The sequence below is a fragment of the Lepisosteus platostomus genome, chromosome 24, assembly GCF_059453375.1.
Source record: "Lepisosteus platostomus isolate fLepPlt1 chromosome 24, fLepPlt1.hap1, whole genome shotgun sequence".
NCBI lineage: Eukaryota > Metazoa > Chordata > Actinopteri > Semionotiformes > Lepisosteidae > Lepisosteus > Lepisosteus platostomus.
The window spans coordinates 11,670,087-11,686,466 of record NC_142634.1 but is presented as its reverse complement, the minus strand read 5'-3'; the positions used below and the strand labels follow the sequence as shown (position 1 = coordinate 11,686,466).

Sequence of the window (16,380 nt, the reverse complement as noted above, 5' to 3'; positions counted from 1 at the left end):
AAACTGAGAAACAAGGTGCTCGCCTTGTGATATAAATCATTAATAATTGCCTTTCTAAGATGTGTTGTTATGGAATTAAACAAGAGAAGAAGCACAGGAAAACAATCTGAAACTGTGAAGTTTGATGTTTGTGTGTTACGCATTTCAGGTAGTTATGGATTCTCAGCTGTTTCTCTGACATGTTCCCCCTCCATGTTTGATGAATTATTCAGCTGAGCTGTCTGCTACATAGTGATTTAACCTTCTTCTGTTTTATCTTGGTTTTTCTAGTACTGCAATGGGGGAGACCTTGCTGATTACCTCCACTGTAAGTTTACGGTTTTCATGTTTCACTTCAAACATCTCAAAACCCTGAGTGCTCTGCAGTGGAGAGGTTCCTGTTTTAACTATTTACTTTCAAATCGTCCCCTCAACTTCCTTTCTTCAATCTGAAGTGTAATGTCCTTGAAAATACATCTTTTTTTTGTGAAAAATCTATATTATCAGGAAGGGTTTGTTTTGAACTTGACAAGAACAGTAACAATGTGATTACAAAGGATTCTTAATAGTGTAAAAGTTTTTGAGATGTCCTAGTTTCCCTTTTTTCACCTGGAAATTACATTCTAAAAAAACTCCCTTTTAACCTAAAGGGTCACCATATGAAGTCATTTGTTGGTTAGATTATTTGTAAAATGTCAAAATCTAGTACCATAGAGTCACTATTTGACCAAAATAATTAGTTACATAAGTGGTCACATTATTTTTTCCAAATCTTAGAGCTGGCAGAACCAGGAAGGTTGTGTACTTTGACACCTCTGGTTTAATTAAAAGCCTGTTTAATTTGAGTAATTCAAAAGTGATCACAAGCATCACAAGAATTCATTTTTTTGTTCTGTTTTTCTGTCTGGGATGGTGTGCACTGTCTTTTGTGTCCTTTTCTTGAAATGATAATGGACATTGTAATAAATGGATAAAGAGCTTAGGTAAGACCAGCCAGGGCAGCAGAAAAAGAATGAGTAAGGTTTTGACACATTAGTCATGCAAGCTGAATAAGGTTTCTTGGCATTGCATCATCTAGATTCTTGCCAGTCATAACCAGCAAGAAAATCACTTAACAAGAGCCAAGTTAGCATTGAGAGAGGTCCAAACATTACTGTCCAAGAGCATTTAAATTTGCTAAGGCTTTGCAGAGGAAAAGTGGCCATTGTTGCTAAGTCTCTGAGAGGTTTGAGGCTGCCCTTGGAGCAGAAAAGGACTTTGATTCCTTTGTTTCATTAGTACGCTGCTTGGGACCACAGAGGGAAAATCTTGCTGTTATATGTAGATGTCAAAGTGTCTGGAGCTGGGAAAACATTGTTTGGCCACTGTGGCTATGGGCCTTTTGATTTTTAAATTGTATGTTGTTTTGTGTGCGGTATAAACCCAATAGCATGGAAAACTAGTTTATTTTTCTTTATTTAACTTCCCTTTTTTCATGTGAAAAACGTTGTATCGCCACAGACTAACCTATGCAGCATAAGCACAGACACCGCACAATACATGATATAACCTCAAAGCTTTTTCCAGCACAGTTGTTGAATGAACATTTATGTAACTGGGATGTTTGTGAGGCTAACACCTTCAGAGTATGCTGCAAGATTCACTGTGGGATCAACATTTGTTTAGCTTTACAGAGGCTTCACTTGGTCCACTGATCAACTGATCCTGAATCTATAACTAAAGTCTGTCTTCTCCCTGGAAAGCACTATGTGAACTTCGGATCCCCTGTTCCCAAGTTTGCTTTTGTTGGATTCTGTGTATCTCTTGGAGGCTGTTCTGTGACTCAGTTCTGTAATGATGGCTGCCTTTCCTGGCGCTCCCCTTTGTGTCTGTGGTTGACAACGGAGGAGCCGGACACCTGCCTCCGCAAGGAAGAGAGCGAAGCTGCTGAGCCTGAAGCCAAGCCTCTTGTTTTTCCTTCCTGGTCAAAGATGCACACATTTCCTCTGAACAGAGGCTGCCGCCCTTGTGTTGTTGGCAAAGCAGAATCAAAAACTGCTTTCTTAAAATGATTTATTGTGCCCGAGGAATTTATTTCATTAAAATACACTTTTCCTTTTTCTGAATTGAATGCCTTGAAACATATCCTCAGGTCGCTAGGGAGCACATGTTCGTTGTGTGTGAGTGGGAGAATGAAGTGTCTTTGTGGTTTTAATTGAAACTTTAAAAAACACATCCCCTTATGCATTCTCAGCGACCTAAGGGTATTGGGCTTGTCAGCTTACATTTAACATCTGTCCTCAAAGAACTACTTTGCCACACTTTGATCCTTCCTGCATTCAGTTATCTTAGGTTACTAATAACTGGCATGTTCAATAAAAATGTCGCGCTGAATGTGTAATAGCATACGAAGTGTTTTTAAAGAAGTTCTTCGCAGAACTGTAAAGTGCAGGTTTCTCATATATGAGGTGGTGTCCTGCCCTGTGATGCAGTTCTTGGAGACCTAGGATTTTTTTTTTGACACATGAAACAAACCTGGTGGAGTTGAGGAGGTTAATTTTGGGTTGAAGCTCAGGAAGCTTGGAGCGTCATGGATATACTGCTCCCGACAAAAATGGAAGGAAAGGGTGGAGCAGGTTATTTTGATTTTGTAAACATTTGCAACACTGTTTGGCTTTATGAATCTGTATACTAAATATAGAGCACCTACAAAAGGTTTGTTTGACACAGGAAATATCTGCATTAGGGCAAGGACATAGCTTATCGCTGTTATGTTAATGTCTTTTGTTTTATAGTTTGCTATTTGTCCACTGTAAATATGGGATATTAAAGCATTCATTCAAAATGGTTGTCAGTTTTAAAACTTGTGGGATTTTTGGGGGAAAGCATCTCGAAAGTTATTAACTGTATGATATGAAGCCATAAAAGAAAAACCACAAACAATAAAATGCCAGTCAGTCAATAAAACATACTTCTTGGTTTCAGTTTTTAATAGCAAGTAAGCACTTACAAGTCTTGGTTGAACATATAAAGCACTTACAAGTGTTTGAACATATATTCCTTTAAATCTCTCCTTGTCCAGAAATGGATAACTGCAGTCTTTGATGGGTGCCAGGTCCTCCAGTTAAAAACTGATAAGTTAAATCAGCTTAATGAATGGCTAATTGGAAAAAAAACAAATGTATAAGCTATAGGAATCTGGGCTTCAATTGAAGTTGCTCCCTCCCCTGTATTAAGGCATACAATGGATACAATATATGATTTAAAAAGTCCCGGCTGCCAGTGTGTATGAGTGGTCACTATTGCTGCATTGGGCCTGGTTTAACAACAAAGAACAGTTCAATTACCTCATTCACAATTTGAAGAAGGATCGCATGATGGTGAAGCTGGTTACTGCTTGCTATCTAGGCGCATCACACAATAACGGGGATTAAAAAAGGATTTTGAGCCTAATGCATCCAGTTTGCACGCAGAATCTTGCATGTTAATCTGTGCTTTTCTCTGCAGTCTTATTTTTAATAGCTTGCAACAGTGTTCCTCGGTTTCATTTTCAAGAGAAGGCCACCTGGCCATGGAGGACTGGATCTGAGCTGCTCTGTCCTACAGTTTCCCATCCTGCTTCAGTTGGGCACTGTTCCATCTGGTTAAAGCACGCATGTTCTATATTAAACTCCGGTCAGTGTTTCCCTGGAAGTAATCAGGGCACTCCAAGTGCTGCAAATAAACAACAGGGATAACATTTCTATCTTACGAAAGAGAGGAAAGGGAGATCTGTTCTAGAGACAGCCAGGGTGAGATGCATAGCTTCACGCTGGAGTTTCTTCCAAGAAATGTCAGGGAGACAGTCCAGGTGACACAACCTTTATTATTCCATGAAAAAGTTTGTGTACACCATTTTATTTAGAAAACTTTAGGGGGTGTGTAACATGGACTTCTTTTCTGTAGTTGACCTTAGATCCACTGTGTTTGTGGAATTGAGAAGTTATGCTTTCACTGAGCGTAATATTTACAAATGCAAGGGGCTGCTGGCCACTCGTGCCTGTTTGTTGTGTTTTCAGTCCCCAAATATTTGAGGACTTTTTAAAAATAGTTCAGTGCCCTGTTTGCTCTCTGTTTAGGGTACACAAAGCAATTACTATTGTTCAAACAAAATTCAGAGGCCTTGAACAGACTGCTCTGATTTTATTTATACTGAACCGAAAGGCCTATCTTTCAATGAATCTAGACTTGTTGTCACTAGTTATGCTCCCACCAAGTCTGCAATTGCCAGCTGCATCTTGGCATCTTGACTCACAGCAGTGACCCTTGTGCCCGCGTGTGGAGAATCCGGAAGTGCGGGCGGGCTCTTCTGGCCTGCCCATCCCTCAAGTAGGGATTTTCTGGCGGAGGGGCACTGACCGAAACGTGGGTCAGTCACTCGCTGGTTTTGCTGCAAGCCTGCATGTGTCTGGGGAGTTGCAGGACTTGCGCTCACGCCCGTGAGCCGAGAGAGCCCTGGCCAATTAAACTCAACCCTTCCCTCGGCGGTACGGGGCCACTCGTCTTTTGCATAAAGTAGTGGAGTGCAAAGTACATAATATTAGTGCAATTCTAAAACAGCTGTAGTTTTGTCTTGCTATGCATGATCTTCTGTTAAAAGGCCGATATGGGGTACACAGGTGTATGTGTGTAATAGGTGGTAAACTAATAATAATGAATAATGAATACTGCAGTTATAAAAGTGCTAATACCTAGGAAACGGGGAAGAAATGAGAGGCTAATTCATCGGCCATCCTGACTGAATGATTCTTCATTCGTAGCCTAAGGAGCTGACAGTTTTTTGTGTTGTTCTTTCATTCCTGCTAACAGCCAAGGGGACCCTAAGCGAGGACACAATCCGCCTGTTCCTGCAGCAGATCGCGGGCGCCATGAAGGTCCTGAAGGCCAAAGGAATCATCCACCGAGATCTGAAGCCCCAGAACATCCTGCTCTCGCACACGGGGGGGCGGAAGTCCAACCCCAACAACACCCGCATCAAGATAGGTGTGCTTTCCGTGTGTGCTCACAGTCTCAGAGCGTGCTTGAGGCCTGTGAATGAGCGTGCTTTCCTGGAGGGCTGCAGAGTCTGCCTGATCCGAAGACACTCTTGACTTCATTGTCTAGAATGGCATAGTAATCCCAGCAAGGCTGGAGCTTTTTGGGGACCAGAAATGAGAATCTGTCATTTTAAGGATTAAATCTCATATTCTCTCTAAAAGTTTTAACAGCTTCCTTGTAAAAAAAAAAAAAAGTATTTGAAATCATAAGTGATTTCCATTCATTTTCTCTCTTTTGGTTACAAATTGTTTTTGCACAAATACATTTTTACGCTCAGGTGTGCAGTTTTATCAACACATTTTCAAAGCTTAAAATCAAAGCTCAAGCAAGTCTGCATCACTTTGTTGTAACACGATACTGAACACAGTTCAGATGCATATCAAAATAAATCGGTTAAAAATATTCCCTATTTTCCCTGTTGGCGGACTCTGTAGTAGTAATTCAACAAGATAGGCACACTGAGCCTAAGGCTTTTATTCTTTTAGAATAAGTTACTCAATACTACTACTTTAAGAAAAGAATGAATAAAAAGACTGTAAGTGGCTTACAAATCTATTTTTTTTGCAGTGGCTGCATGAATAATTGGTTTTGTTTCTGTACGCCTTGTACTTGTTTTTCAGCAGCAGACTCATCATATTTAAAAACAAGGGCACACTGACACAGTAATCCTCCTGGATTTCAAAGATGCCATGCACAAAGAAATTAAAACGTGACTCAATAGTGTTCTATAAATATAAAACTGTGGAGTGCGTTTTAGGACGAGGTCCAGTAAGAGGGGAGAAAACTGCAGTTGCAGACATGTTGTTTGAAACCGAGGCATAAATTGGTTCTGTGTTTTTTATAATTACTGTAGTACAGTTCTCAAATTTGTGCAGGTGAAGCTCAGAATTATCTGAAATGCAAAGTACATTGAGATATATAAAGTGAAGATCATCAGAGAGTGAATGTGGATAAAACAACTTAAATTTAAACTTGCAGGTTAAAGTTAACTAAAGTGCACACAGTTCATTGAAACAGAAGCTCACTCAGCAAATGCAATGGATAATAATTTTATTATTATTATTATTATTATTATTATTATTATTATTATTATTATTATTAATTTGAAACTTTTGAGAATTAAAACTGAGGCTTGGGAAAGGACACCTCATGAAGTTCGTGGCTCAAAAATATGCTGATTCTTTTGAAGAGTGTACACTACCTAAAGAAGCTATCTATAGACTCCAATGCAGTTTTAATTTAAACTGTGATTGTGAAAAAAAGTTTTCTTTAAACTATTTAAACTGAACCCCCGTAGAAAATATCTCCATTCACCAATCCCAGGTCATCCAAACTGAACTGTGGCCCTCAGTTAGACAAACTTGGCTGTCCAGCATTCATATAACAACACTGATAACCCTTTTTTTCCCAGCTGCCTTCTCTGGCCACTAACAGCTGTTAACCACAAAACACTCGAAACACAGAATATCATACAGTCGTGATCACCATGGTACAAGAACCAAACTGCTGTTGTACAATCAGTTAAGAGAAGAGCAGCCAGACGTGTCCTGCACTGACAGGCAGCAGTTAAATAAAGCGCTGTTGCGGGCGTGTGCCAGCACTGTTTTTTCACGGGATCAGTTAGTGTCCTCGGCCGTAAGTAAATGCATGATTTTCCTAGACACCTTAACAAATCATTTCAATTCTTAGGTCGAAGGCAGTTTGTTTAGAAGTACAAATGAGTCAGATGTTGCTGAAATAAATATTGAAGATATTTTGTACCAACCTCTGCTCTTCTACAGTATTTCGCAATGGGAACTTTTGTTTTTGTGGTTGTCATTTAGGGCAATTCCCTTTTTGCTATCAGTATTCGCTCCTTTTTGACCTTAAAGCCACATACTGTGCTGTTTCATGACAAGAGAACTTTCTTGGAAGCTGTCAAAACTATATCTGGTTTCTTGAATTCTACTTCCAAGGCTCTTCGAGCAACAGCTTCACAAGGTTCCCAGTCTGTACTTGTCACACGGTGCTTGAAAAGATACAAAGACCTGTCACAATGTCGATGTGGGGAAAGTAACTTCCCCAAGTGGTGCTTAAAACACACCAGTCAGGCTTTCCTTTTAGGCAGCTGAGCTGTGAAGAAAATTACTCCCCAGCTGATCACTTAAAACCAGCATTATTGGAAGAGGGTGAGAGTGAAATAAGTGAGAGTGAAATATATATCACGGGAATAGACAGTTCTAGCTGTCCTGTAAGTAGTGAATGGAAGTTGTGTGACAGACTTGGCAGTAGTTGGACAGTTAAAAATGATTTTCACTTGTTCCCTTTTCTTTCCAGCTGACTTTGGTTTTGCCAGGTATCTGCAAAACAATACGATGGCAGCTACACTGTGTGGTTCCCCCATGTACATGGTGAGTGCCCCACCAGTCACCAGTCTGCAGTTATTTACAGTACCTTTTTCGATTGAGAAGTAAACTTGACTTTTTATCACCGGCTCAGGATCACAAAAATCCTCCGATAAAAAGCACCACAGGGAAAAGCTACTGTATATCATGATGCTGAAATTGCCACCACAGACAAAGCTGAATGGCTGCATTAAATAATTCACGTCTTTGATTAGGGATTCTCCGTGAAAAGTGTATTGTTTTTTCTTCAGCCTTCCATATTTGTTGATCAACCTGAGGTGTATTATTGTATCGTAGGGGGAAGGGAAAGAGCCCTACACATACAGCTATTCCAAGAAATTAAATCATTGACACTTGAGTCTGGCTTCAGTAAAATTAACAGCTGTGTTAAAATCAAGATATTATATTTCAAGTGTTGATGTTTATGGGCTAGGCTTAGGAGTTTGCTTTTTGGAGAAAAAAAAGTTAACACTCTGACTGCAACTCTGCTGTCTTTCAAGCAGACTTCAAACATAATCCGTTTGCTATCCTGATCGTAGCTCGGTATGCTCCCCCTTGACTGGAATGAGCCAACAGCAAGTGTTCTGACTTGCAGGCATTCAGTCATATTTTCAGTCATATTCTGTCACATTATATGTCTGAAATGGCAGCTCTGGTCATACTGAGCAGTATTATAAAACTAAGCCACTTCGTGACAGACTTAAACCCAGCTTGTGTTTCTTTTTATTGGATGAACGGCCCCGGCACTTTCTGAATTCCCCTTCACTAGCTACAGTACCTGGAGATAAAGATCGTCTAATCAAATGCACATTTATCGTCCCACCCACAGGCTCCTCTTTTGCATGGCAAATGTATTGTTGTTGTGTTAATGTCCTACGATAAGGTTTAAACTAAAAAAAATAACACATTTCTGATTACAGGATAGATGTGACTTTGTCCGATGCCTTTTGTTTGGCCTTAGGCTCCTGAGGTGATCATGTCCCAGACGTATGATGCCAAGGCAGACCTGTGGAGCATAGGAACCATTGTGTATCAGTGTCTGACTGGGAAGGCCCCATTTCAGGTGAGCACCGGCCCGACCGGATCTTCTGCTGTCTTTCAGGACTTTTTCCACCTGTCGTGTTGGGGTGGCGACCCATGGTTTAGGAGCATTGCAATGAGGGCAGAGGGACTAGCTCATCGTTTTTTTCTCCCTAATCACACAAAACCTGACTTAATCGTGCTGTTTCCTTGGGTGATTTGCAAATGTGATTTTTCCAAATGCAGTTTGGTTGAAATTGCCTGAAGCTGTTAAATTGCAGCCATGACAAACTTTTTTAAATCTTTTCAGGCCATGCAGCTGGTAAATCAGTGCTTTCTGATTTTGACTTTTATGCTCTCTAATCAGTGACTGCTGTTCGTATTTCACTTTTTTTTCTTTTTCTTTGGTTTTTAGTCATTGGTTGTACTTTAGCCTTTTGATTTTTGTTGATGTTCAATTGATATTTTTTTGTGCACTTCCTTCTCTCAAGTATGAAGATAGTGTGAAGCAAATACCAATTTAAATTCTGATAAGAATTTCTCAGATTTTTCACCGATTTCCGACATTTCATGGTCTCTGCTTAATTCTGTGTGACATTTTAAATTTAACTGCAAAGAATATTATTCATAGATCTTGGATAATGATATATAATTAATAATGTTTTTGACTTTGCAATGTGCCTTAGTTTTTTTAAATTCACTTAAGTTCATGCTACAGGTAGAGCAGTTGATATAATAAGGTGTTTGCAGATAACACTTAATGGAAAAGCTCTTCCTTTGGTTTGGCCTTACCGTATCAAATCCCAATTTCTCTTAAAACACAGTGACTTACATTTTTTGCTTACATTTTGTAGTGATGCTCCCCCCCAAAAAAAAATTTTTAGCTGTCCTTGAATATGTCTTAAAACGTACTATTAGAAACCATATGCCTAAGGATTTTGAAAGATTTGGAAGCTATACAATATCCATTTTGTAGTTTTCACAAGGGTGACAGAAAAGGTAGACAAAGTGGAATTTGAAAAAACTCTAGGCTTGTTATATGAAACCATGGGTGAAGCACAAGCCCAGTAGTTCAAAAAGAATACTCCGTAAATGTGGAATAGGAGAAATTCTGATGCATGTAGATGCATGTAGACACACAGACAAGGAGAAAAGCTGGGGGTCAGAGTACAGGGTCAGCCATTTATACGGCGCCCCTGGAGCAACTGGGGTAAAGGGCTTTGCTCAGGGGACCAATGGAGTAGGATTCCTCTGCTGGCCGTGGGATTTGAACTGGCAACCTTCCAGCCACAGGCACAGATCCTTAGCCACAGTGCCACATATTATTAGATGTATCCTAATTAAGCGGGTTAATAGCTATAAGAATAAAGGGTAACTTAGTTCTCGTGCACTGGAATTTGGACAGTCTAAATCGCCGCCCAGATGGAAGGAGGTCAGATTCACTGTGCAAGGGGTGGTCGTGACAGTCAGCGATTATACTGGCCTTCTGCACTGCTTGCTTGACATAGATGTCTGACAGCTGCTGTGTACCAGTAATTGTGCTGGCTGCCTTCATTATCATTCTCAGTCTGTTTTTATTATTGCATTTATTAAGGTGACCAAATCAGCCGCAGTGAATGTTAGAACAGATTCAGTAGATGTTTTCTAGAATATAGTCATCTAGAATAAGACTGAGAAGGAAACAAGTGTAGACTGGTGTCTGTTCAGCTGAAGTAAACAACATTGCTTAGTAGCTTCCAAAGCATTTTTTTCCATGGGCTCTGCCTAGTGAACTCAGTGGGAATTTCTCACTTGTATTTTAGTGAAGTAGTTGCATTGTTTGTTAATGCTGTTTGTGGAAAAAGTGATGCTTAGCCTAATTGTTAACACTGATTTTAATCATATATTTTCCGTTTTACATCGTTACTAGTGTATCGTTCACGTCTTTAGAGTTAAAAGACTCTTGAGGATAATATTGATTCTTGACGGAGCAGAAATGCATATTCAAAGAGTGCCCACGGTCTGTAGCCGTGTGACTATGCCAGGGGTTCTACCCCCCAGAGAGTGGGCACTGTTGGATACCTACAGGAGACCGAGGAGGAAGATGCAGAGTGAGAAGTGGCGTCCTGTCCTGGTGTAGTGTAGCAGATGCTCTTTCCAATGGGGGTGCAATCTGCTAGCTGCACTTTTTAAAGGCTTATATAGCTATGTATACCTCATCCTATGGGCTTATATCCCCAGGACCGGTCCTGTTTAACTTATTAAAGCAAAGCCAGCTCACCTTATTAAATAAAGCACAAAACATCTGTCATGACAGCTGGAACATATTCTTGTTAATAAAGCCACAGATTAGACAGGGTGGTGTGAAGTCCACTCTCTTCTAGAACCTATTCCTATTTTTAAACAGGATTACCCTCCTCCTACACACCCCCTTCCCAGACTTGTTTGTCACACAGATGAGCACTTGGCTGGCTGGCTGGAGACCCTATCCAGGGACTATTGATTGGTCTGTGGTCTTGAGCCAGCGTGTTCCTGCGTACCTGAACTCCAGTGATGGGATATGTCTGCACACGCAAGCGTTCAGCGAAACAGCCCTTTGAGATATTACTTAATAGGTTATTTATACTGTGGAGACAACATGTGCCATCAGCCAACCCCCCCGTATGTCTCTGAGTGACTGCTCAGCACAGGCAGTGCTGCAGAGGGAGGAGAGCAGTGCTGGGACCATTGCAGTCCTGCAATGGGAAAAAAAAGACCTGAACCAACTGTGTTTACCGGAACAGACAGCTGATGTGAAAAATTGGCTTTGGTTTCATCATGAGACCTTGCAAAAATATACTGGGCCTTTCAAGACCATGCGAAAGGCAGTGTCCTTACGTTTTACTGCATTTTGTTTTTATAAAGAAGACTTTGATCTGGGAAGTTGAATGCTGATCTGTATAAGAGAAAATTATGTTTCTCTTAAAGATCTATAAAGCACAGTCATATGAATTTTCCATATTCTTTAGCTGATCTCAGATATACAGTGTTAAACTAGGAATGACAGATTCTCTAAAGACTATACGTCTAGATGAAAAGAATCTATAAATCCTGTTAATTTCCCCATACATATTCTATAGCCACATAGGGTTCTTTGAAGCCTAATAGTAAACCAGTCAATCTTGATTTGTGGCATTTATTTTTGCGTTATTTAGAAAAGTATCTGGGTGTCGTGTATTATTGTATCGGCTGCATTGAGCAGCTAGAGACCAGAGGAGGTTCAAGTTCTACGTACTTCATGCCTCGTCTTGTTCCAACAGGCCAGCAGCCCCCAGGACCTCCGTCTGTTCTATGAAAAAAACAAAAGCCTTGTTCCTAAGTAAGTATCCCCACTCGGGGTGCTGCACTATTTACAGTCTCTGTGGACAACCAATGAATGTGCCCTGTGTTCTGCTTCATAGAATTAGATGGCCTTTTCTCTGCCTGTTTCATATACTCCATGACTTTTGTAATGGGAATTATTGTAATGTACTCCGGACAGCATAGGCATGTGGGACGTCCTGTGTCACGAGTCATCTGGTAGTTTCGTTTAACTTTCTTCTCATCCTAATTTAAAATGCTTGACGGTCTCGGGTCCACTTCCAACACTGGTCACTGTGGTTTGTGGCTGCAGTGCATTTATGAAATAAAGCATTGTACAGTAGTTGTTTATGTAACTCTTATGTTTTTGGGGGGGTTTCTGTCTGCAGTGAATTAATGATGGCATTACATAGGACGAATAGTCTGATTTCACTGTCTTTTGCTTAAAAGATAAAAAAATAAGTGTGACACACATTCCACCAATAGTAAAGTTTTCAAACATCTGGTCACTGTTGAAACTAGCCCTCTGGTGTGTAAGTATGTTAACCGTTATCTATCTGTTGCTGTCGCTTAGTTTTTTTATACTCCATGGACTCTATGGCCACATATTGAACCATGTGCTTCTTAATAAACTGACTTCCCTGCAAAAGAAACTCATGTTCTACAAAGTAACACTCTTAGCCAACATGCTTGTTAATAGTGATTAAAGAAGCAGCTGTATTAATTTTTTTTGCTTGGAAAGTTCTGCTCTTAGATGTCTGTAATGAAGCACGCTTTAGTAATTTTGGAAGGCTGTGAAGATGGAGCTGAAGTTACTGCTCGCTAGAAGAAGTTGACTGATTGCCAGACTGTGTCCATTTTAATTAGATCCACTTGACACAAGGTGCTTAAGGCTTTATTAATGCCTGGTTTAACTCCCTCTGATCAGATTTCGCACTTGAGCTGTAAGTTTTATTGCTTTGATTGGATTGTTAAGGAGTTTATCAGACATTTGAATATTGCTGTTGAAAAATGTAGCTCATCAAGGTTGAAGACCTAGTGGAATTTGCTCGGTGCTGTACGGTGCTTCATGATGGTTCTCATGTATGTATAATTATATGTTTAATTACATATATACCCATTGCAATTTAATTTCTCAAGATTGACTAAATGAAAAGATTAACAGTTTCCCAAATGGTTAGACAAATCTATTAGGACATATATAAGAGAAATCAGTTTATAAAATGATTTAAAACACAGGATCCAGTTAAAAGAAAAGTAAATATTTGCAAGACAGGTCTAAAGGATATTCAGAAGGCCAAGATAATTATGGAACTGAATATTACAATGGACCATAAAATAAATAATCATGCATTCTTTAAATATACCCCGTACAATAATGGGAAAGTCTAAATAAAGAAGGGGAAATGAGTGATATACTTAATGAATATTTCACACAGGTATTCACTAAGGAGGATGTTAAAAGCATGCCTCAGGCAGTGGAAGAACAGTGTTCTTTATTAAATAGTATTTACATGGAAGAAGTGGAGCTGGTTCAGGTACTCGAATCACTCCAGTTTAATGAATCTCCAGGACCAGTGTTTTCTACCAATTTACTTAGAGAAACCTTTATCCATAAGCAACTGATGTAACTTCCAACAGCTGCTCAAAACAGGAATAGTACCCATGGCCTGGATACAAAACCGAATCAAGTAACTGCAGACTAGTTTGTCTGTATTCTATTATGTGTAAGATTATAGAAACAAGTGTTAGAACTAAATTAGAGAATCACCTACTGTATAGGGAAGTAAGATCCAAGTGATTAGTCAATGTGGATTTAGAAAATGTTAGTACTAATTTGTTAGACCTAGTTGAACAAGCATACATGGTGACTTTTGATTATTAGAAGTTTTTTTATAAAGTTTCTGAAAAAAATTAATTCTGTAATTACAGGAAATGTGCACTCAGGGAGATGTTTATTGAGTTGAGAATTAGTTCTTAGAAAACCAAAGTGCTGATAAGAGGTGAATGCTTAGACTGTTGGCGTACCAAAGGCATTGTGCTGGGCCTGTGGCTGTTCTTAGTTTGTCTTGATGATCTAGATTTTGGTATAGTTGTTAAACTACTCACATCTGCAGACACCACAAAAATAGCAGGAGTTTGAATTGAGTTTTGAATGAGGTAAGATCTCATTTAGAATATTTAGGCACTTCTTCCTTCAGCAAAGGGTTGTGGGAGTGTGGCGCAAGCTACCCAACCGTGCTATTGAAGCTGATACTCTGGCATCTTTCAGGAATAACTAACTACCAGACAGGTTGCTTATAATGGGTCTTTGGTATGTAATAGCATAAGTTATTCTTTTAGGATGTTTCCTTTAAATTTCACACATTCCTTTAAAAGTACTTACATGTTATACACCTGTTAATACCTGGCTGGTATATACCGATTTTAAAACCCTGCTCAGTCAGCCACGTTCATTTGAACATTTCAAAATGTTGTAATAAAAACTGCAAAAGCTTTAGTACCTGTTTGTTTTTCTTTTGAGGAGTGGGGGGAAGGGGAAATTGAGAATTTCTATTGCTTTGTTTTTCCCAGCATTCCGAGGGAGACATCCGCCCACCTTCGTCAGCTGCTGCTGGGCCTGCTGCAGCGCAGTCCGCGGGACCGCATGAGCTTCGGTGAGCGGCCTCTCCCTGCTGCTGCGGCTGCCCGCCCTCCTCTGGCTTCCAGGGCCTGGAGGAGTCGCATATTCCTGCTTTCAGGAGACTGAACTCCGTTATCTTTTTAACTACCCAGTACTGGGTCACCGGGTAGGCTGGAGCCTATCCCAGCAAGCCATGGGCACAAGGCAGGATACACCCTGGATGGGACACCAGTCCATCACAGGGCACACACAGACATGTACACACTCACACCAGGGCCAGTTTTTCCTAGAAGCCAATTAATGTACCAGTATTTTGGAAGGAAACTGGAACACCTATAGGATACCCACGAATGCAGGGAGATCTGATCACTCCTTTGTGCATTGCTGTGTTCACCACAGACGCTGGGCCCACAGAGACACAGACGTGCACACATTGACACCAGGGCCAGTTTGTTCGAGAAGTCAGTTCATGTACCGGTGTACATGCTGATGTATTTCAGGATCATAGTATATTCCATTTTACCATTGGTTCAGTTTGTTGCCAGTCTTCACCAGCTTTCTAACCGGGTGTGTTTCCTTACAGATGAATTTTTCCAACATCCCTTCTTGGAAGGGAGCTCATCCATGAAGAAATGTAAGTGAATCATAGCATAGAAAAAGTACTGGTTTGCCCTGTTTATTCAAAAACATGCTTCTGGTTAACATACAGCACAGCCTGCATTGACACTAGATCTAAAGGTGAATTCCAAGAAAATCTAGTCATTTGCCTCTTTAACGTTTAAAGTGGGGAAAATTACTGGAATGCATTGAAATAGCAGATTTATGATGGCTTGCATGTGGCGCAATCAACAAATAGCAAGGTTCTAAATAAATCTGCTGATTAAAACTAATCTCTGCCTTTCACAGTTGCTAAGTCGATTATCACATGTCCTTCTTTTTATGACCACTTTGATTTCATCCTCGGATAGTTTGAATCGATTAAGAACAATCGTGCCACCTTGCTTTAAAAGAAAAAAAAAATGAAACATTGAAAAACTCACAGGTAGTACTTAGTCTCCTGAGTATATCCTGCAAGTTTTACTTTCTTCTTTGCTTCAAATGCATTCTCCAATATTTATGTTAGGAGTCAATGGGACTTTTAAAGCCTGAAATGGACAGAAGAAAATTAAATTCCCACTAAAAAAATTATATTTGTTCTACTTTCTCAGGCGTATTGATACTAACTCGAGGCTAGCTGTTAGGCAGTGTTATGGCTTGACAGACATTTATAAAGCCTATCCAAGGGCTATCCTGGAGTCTTGGCACTGTCTTGCTATCAGGTTTCATGTCAACTTTAAGATCTCCATGCTCACCTGTTACAGTCTGTGGCCTTTCTGACTTACTATCTTCCTACTCCCCACCTTGCAACCTTCATTCCTCTGACTCTGGTCTCTTCTCTGTCCCCCAAGCCCGTCCATACTCTATGGCTGACAGGACCTTCTCCTGTTATGTCCAAAGCTCTGGAATTCTATCCCCATGGATATCAGAGAGTCATCTTCCCTACACACTTTCAAATCAAGACTCAAAACCTTCTTCTTTAGAAAGACTCTTATTTAATTGGTTCTATGACTGCACCTCTGCTTTTCTACTATATCCTAAACCCTTGCTGGAATTGTGTAACTTTCTTATTGTAGAGCACTTTGAGAAGCCACCTGTAAAGGCACTAAATAAAGCATAGTTTATTAACATTAATATTATGATGGTAAGGTGTCAGTGGATGTCATTGAAACTGCACAAGCCCTTTCCCCAGTCACTCAGCCCGTGTGTTTGCGTTGTTTTCAGCTGCTCCTGTGCCGATGCCCTCCTACCCCAGCTCAGGATCCGCCAGCTCCTGCAGCAGCTCGTCCACGTCCCACCTTGCTTCTCCTCCCGTGAGTCACGACAGCGGCACGAGCCTCTAACTGCTGTTACTTGAGACGGGGGGGTGGAGCATGGGTGCAGAAGCCTTTCACATTTACCCAT

The 16,380-nt window shown here is 40.3% G+C and overlaps 1 protein-coding gene across 3 annotated transcripts in view; it reads left to right on the top strand.

Annotated features, from left to right (window-relative positions):
- Positions 1-16,380, top strand: part of LOC148641671 (serine/threonine-protein kinase ULK1-like) — a 43,044-nt gene that overhangs the window by 9,194 nt on the left and 17,470 nt on the right. For all 3 annotated transcript variants that reach the window (XM_088618546.1, XM_088618547.1, XM_088618545.1), the window contains exons 5-12: positions 271-307; positions 4,807-4,980; positions 7,351-7,424; positions 8,380-8,481; positions 11,717-11,775; positions 14,331-14,413; positions 14,963-15,013; positions 16,201-16,289. In XM_088618546.1, coding sequence (XP_088474672.1) covers positions 271-307; positions 4,807-4,980; positions 7,351-7,424; positions 8,380-8,481; positions 11,717-11,775; positions 14,331-14,413; positions 14,963-15,013; positions 16,201-16,289 — 669 coding nt within the window. The remainder of the gene's footprint in view (positions 1-270; positions 308-4,806; positions 4,981-7,350; positions 7,425-8,379; positions 8,482-11,716; positions 11,776-14,330; positions 14,414-14,962; positions 15,014-16,200; positions 16,290-16,380) is intronic.